The 5,278-nt window shown below is 58.4% G+C and overlaps 1 protein-coding gene across 1 annotated transcript; it reads left to right on the top strand.

Moving 5' to 3' along the window:
• Nucleotides 1–1,875: 1,875 nt before the first annotated feature.
• On the top strand, nucleotides 1,876–3,885 carry NDUFA6 (NADH:ubiquinone oxidoreductase subunit A6). Its single transcript, XM_036761038.1, has 3 exons — nucleotides 1,876–2,044; nucleotides 2,645–2,760; nucleotides 3,689–3,885. Exons 1-3 carry the CDS (start codon nucleotides 1,894–1,896, stop codon nucleotides 3,818–3,820), a joined length of 399 nt encoding a protein of 132 aa, XP_036616933.1. The 5' UTR covers nucleotides 1,876–1,893; the 3' UTR covers nucleotides 3,821–3,885.
• Nucleotides 3,886–5,278: the final 1,393 nt, after the last annotated feature.

Genomic DNA, 5,278 nt, shown 5'->3' with positions numbered 1-5,278 from the left:
GTGGGGGGGAAGGAAGAGAGCCAGGCAGACAGACTGTTAAATGGAGAGGTGAACAGATAAGTAGATGTTGGCATTCACCCTTCATTTTTCAGAGGACCACCATGAGTTGGATTAGGTGAGGCAGAGTTGCACAGTGGTCAGCCTCACTCTCTCCCAGTCCAGATGGCTGGCAATGGCCTTGGGACACAATGGATGACCTTGGCACCTTCAATGTCTGACCAAGGTCTAGGGGCTCCACAGTGCCTGCTTCAGCTGCCTTCGTGGCCGTTGGACCTGTTTTCATCCACACTTTCTACTGGGGAAAGTCTTTGCACACTTGAGGCAGATACCCCTCAACTCACTGACAGCTTTGAGACCCCTTGGTTTCCCTCAACCTGGTTGAGCTCATCTGCCAAGAGAGGTTGACCAGGGTGTGGCCGCTGCACAAGCTCCAGCTTCTTGGGGCCACAGGTGAGAATTAGGTGACAGGTGGACAAAGAGGATGAGGCAGGGGGGCTGGTCCTCTCTGAACCCCCTAAAAGATAGCTAAGGAGATCACTAGCTAGCTAGGTAGCTAAGCATCCATACACACAAACATACAACATTTATTTAGAACTCGCTATGTGCCAGACTCTATGATGAGTCATGCAATATAACAATGGACTAAGGCGACGGGATCTTATCGAGACTGAGGTAAAAGGTAAAGGCGAGCCTTAGAAATGAAGAAGCAAGCAGAGTTGGGGGTGTCTGTTAGGGAGGAGGATTGAGCTGGGAGGGAAGTGAGCACAGCTGGGCCCTTCGGGAAATGGAGGTCCCAGCCGGTGGCATCGGTCAGAAGAGCAGACCCTAGGGACGAGGGGCCACCTCTGACACCTCCCCTTCTCAAGGCTGAATGTGTCCGGTTCTTGTACTTGCTCCCTCTGCTTTGGAGAAGCTCTGATGGGCCTTCCTGAAACATGGCACCCATCAAACTGTACCCAGTGCTCCAGATGTGACCTCACCATTGGAACCTTAACCAATGTTCGGCCAGAGTTCAGGACTTGGGAGGGGCTGGAGCACAGGGACTTTGGCCTTTATCTCCAGAGCAAAGGGCAGCCACTGAACGCTTGGGGGATCGAGTCAGGCACATGCCATAAAGACTGATGGGGGGAATCCTGGGGCTCCAGTCTCCTTCCAGCAGAGAGGCAGAGCAGAGGACTCTGTGGGGGTCCGGCAGTGAAGGGGGGCAGCCGCTAGGCCTGCAGTCAGCTTTAGAGTGGAAGCTCCCCTAGGACAGGGCTTTGTTAAGTGGGCAGTTAGCTCTGGGAAGGGTCTCCTCTGGTGGGCGGGAGGGGGCCTGGATTATATGGAAGTGGGGTCCCAAGGGTTGGCTCGAATTCTGCCAGACCCTGGCTAAGACCTTGCTCCACCCTGGGCTTTGGTTTCCCCAGCTAAGAGGCGGTGCCCTAGGACCTCTGATCACCCCTGCCTCAGTTTCCCCATTTGTAAAAAGAGGGAACTAGACTGTCCTCTGAACTATCCCTGCCCCTCCCTGGACCTCAGTTTCCCCTTCTGTATGAGTAGTCTACGTTGCCATGGGCGCGAGCCGGAGCAGAGTAGCATCTCCGCGGCTCTGAGCACAATCACAGCCCAACGCCCCTTTTGTGGCGTCACGCCCAGGCGCATGCGCACCAGCTCCCTCTCCCAAGTCCGCGAACCAATCGGAGAACTCCGAGGCCCATCCGGCCTTTCATCGCTCCACCCACCCGCGGCTGAGGGAGAGTCCCCCGCCCCGGCAGACCGCCAATCAGAGAGCCCGGAAGCCGACTTTCCTTCCGTCCTTCCTTCCGCCCTCTCACCCGCGGCGGCCAATGGCGGAGCCGGGACGAACGTTTCCCCGCCCTCGGGGGCGGAGCCGGCTTCGACTGTACCAAGATGGCGGCGAGCGGTGCGGGCCGGGCGGCCTCCGCGGCGGCAGGGGCCGTGGGCACGGCGGTGAAGCCCGTCTTCAGCCGGGACCTGAACGAGGCCAAGCGGCGGGTGCGGGAGCTGTACCGGGCCTGGTACCGCGAGGTGCCCACTACCGGTGAGGGTCGGCCGGCGGGCGGGAGCTCTCGGTCAAGGTCGTGACCCCCGCCACTCTTAAAGGGCCAGGCCCGTGAGTGTGTCCCGAGTGGGCCGGCGGGGACGCCCCTCTCTGGGAGGGCAAACTGAGGCGCGACTTCCCTGGCCCTGATGCCCAGAGTCTCACAGGTCACGCAGGCGGGGTTGCAGCGTGCTTGAAATTAGAACCCTGCCCCTCCCTGTTTCCACCACACCCCTTAGCCCGGCCTTCAAGGCCCCTGCTCCTCCCCAATCACAAGGTCACGGGAGCGTGCCATCCGTGAGTCGTTTTGCAGAGTAGGAAACTGAGTCACAGGGGAGGGACGAGGCAGGCCCCGGGACTTTCCATCTCGTGCCGGGGCCGTGGGAAAGAAGGAGGGCTGGGCTTTGGGAACTGATGAGCGGCTCAGGGCTGCTCTGAGCCCCGAGATGCCAGGACCTTGTCCCGGTCCAGTGGGACCCACACTCGTGTCTGAGTGAGAGAGGTTCTGGATGGGGGGAGGGGAGTCCCAGGGTCCCAGGCTGTGCCCGGTGGGGCCCGAGGGGATGTGGAGGTGCCGCTGACCTCGCGCCCCTCCCCCAGTGCACCTCTTCCAGCTGGACATCTCGGTGAAGCAGGGCCGGGACAAGGTCCGGGAGATGTTCATGAAGAACGCCCACGTCACGGACCCGCGCGTCGTGGACCTTCTGGTCATTAAGGTAACCGACCTCTGGGGGGGTGACCTCGGGATGGGCTGGATCGCCAGCGCTTGGCAGCGTGTTCATTCCTGCATTTATTAATCACCCCCCACGTCCCGGCGCTTTGTGGGGTTATCTCGTGTCCTCACCACAACCGCGAGGAGGCGGCGCTTGTTGTCCCCATTGTACAGACGGGGAAGCTGAGGCAGAGAGCGGTTGTGTGGCTTGCCCAGGGCCACACAGCCAGTAAAGGTCTGAGGCCAGGTGGGAGGCTCCAGGCCCCCTCTCCCTGCCCAGACTCTGGATCGAGCATACCCAACAAACACATCAAGAGGATGAATGCTAACTTGTTTAAAGGAGGTGATTGGGGGGAGGGCAGCTTTGGGGAGAAGGGGGTGCCTGAGCGAGTCCTGGAGAGGTAGGGCTGTCCAGGATGGCCATGTCCAGCCGCAGGGGAAGACCACAGAGGCAGAGAGAAGGCCCTTCAGCCATCAGCGTCATCCCAAGCAGAGGAGGCCTCTGGGCTTGATCCAGGCCCAAGAGGATGCCCCTCGGAGTGGGTGGGGGGCCTTGGCCCCTCCCTCTTAGGGATCCCCTATAAAGTCACAGCAGCATGCACACCTGGCTGCCCTCAGCAGTAAGGGGACGGTGCATGTTGGGTCAGAGGCATCTCTAGGACAGTTTGAGATCTTGTGATGGGAGGCCCTCATGATAGGGGGCTGTAGGGTGAGCTAGGAGAACCCTCAGTGAGGCTGATTCCTGTTCCTTTTGGGATCCCTCCTCATTTGTCCTGAAGAGCTTTCGAGGCAGAACCTGGGGAGGGGAGCCTCTGGGGTGCACAGATCGAGCTAGGGTAGGCAAACCTGCCTGACCCAGCTCATCCCCTTGGGCTCATGCCTCAGCCCCACTCAGAGGGCCAGGTGACTGAGCACCTTTCCTCCCTGTGCAGGGGAAGATGGAACTGGAGGAGACAATTAGAGTCTGGAAGCAGAAGACCCATGTCATGAGATTCTTCCATGAAACAGAGCCCCCTCGACCCAAGGATTTCCTCTCCAAGTTCTATGCTGGCCATGACCCATGATGCGACTCTGGAAAGGGGCACATTGGTATTTAATTTTGATACTGTAAATAAACTCTATGGTGGAAGCTTTGTGTGATGGCATTCCCTGCATGGGCCTGGCCCATCCCCTCTCCCGGCAGCACAGCTTAATGCCAGGCGCTGGGTTAGCAGCTGGAGTCCTCACGGGCAGTCACTGGTAATTCAGATGAGCCAGCTCCTCCTGCCAGACCCTGTGGTGTGTCTGAGGGGCCTCGATCAGAGTGGGAAGGAAGGTCCAACCCAGGCCTCAGAGCCCCCATTATCAGCATCCTTCCCGCCCCGCAGTGGGCAGCCTGTCTCTGACTGAAGGGCCCTTCTCAGCCCCTCTAGCATGGGAGCTTTCCCTGCCCTGTTTCTGCAATGTCTGCCTGCTGCTCCTGACACCGAATACTAGCTTTAAAAAGCTGAGGCCTCTTTTGAAAAACAGCATCCTCTGCTCCTTCCCCCTGGAGGGTCAGTCAAGACCCTCACAGCCTTTCTGTGCCCCAGGCAAGGTTGCGGAGGTCCTTACTATGTTCCTGGTCATCGTGAGCTTTGAGCTTACTTTAGTGAAGGGTTCACTGAGGCAGGGGCTCCCTTCTGACTCAGATAGTTTGCCCAAGTTGCTGTGGCCAAAAGCACTGAGTCCCTGAAAGTTTAAACCCTCGCTGATGTGTCCTTCCCAGTTACCGAGGTGGTCTCAGACAACGGCCCTCCTGGGAGACCATGTGCCCCGTGACCCAGCGAGGCGCTGCAGGAAAACGGCTTCCCCATCAATCCCTGAAAGCCCATGAAGCATATGGGCTTGAAATGCCCACACAGAGTTGTGGTTTTCAAATGTCCCTCAAGATAAAAAAGGAGATGGAACCAGAGGGGAAGTGGGAATAAAGGAAACCGTCAGAAACGGTTTTGTCTGATTCTGTGCCAACAGACAGGATCGATGAAATGGACACTTACAAAAATGTTAACTGTACAAATTAACACAACAAAAAATGGAGACTAAGTGGCCCCAAAAGAGCCCCTCCATGCCCCAGAAAGAAGGCCAGGCGCAGGCGGATTTACACATGAAAGAACAGTGGGCTCCAACATCAGAGAAGGCAGCCCACCAAACTAGCCCCCACGTGGCCTCTGAACATCGGAGTAAGAAAACCCAATGATGGGGACCATGGGGCCTGCAGCCTCGCTGTGGGTGTGGGGCTGCCTCCTTCCCCTATGACCAGCCTCAGCACCATGGCTGGAGCAGACGGACAGTGAAACCAGAGAAGGGAATGCCAGTCCAGGCCTGACCTCTGGCTCCCACCCACTGCTTCCTTCCAGGCAGCCAGGTGCATCAGCTCTCATCTCCATGCTCCAGGATTACATCCTGGGCCTGGAACCTGCCTAGGCCTCCGGGTCAGCAGCCAGCAGCTGGCTCTCCCACTCATGACACCCATGCCCCGAATACAGACACGGTCAGTCCTG

The sequence above is a fragment of the Trichosurus vulpecula genome, chromosome 5 (genome assembly GCF_011100635.1).
Source record: "Trichosurus vulpecula isolate mTriVul1 chromosome 5, mTriVul1.pri, whole genome shotgun sequence".
In the NCBI taxonomy this organism is placed as follows: domain Eukaryota; kingdom Metazoa; phylum Chordata; class Mammalia; order Diprotodontia; family Phalangeridae; genus Trichosurus; species Trichosurus vulpecula.
Note: the sequence above shows the minus strand (reverse complement) of the source record. Positions and strands in the feature narration are given on the sequence as shown.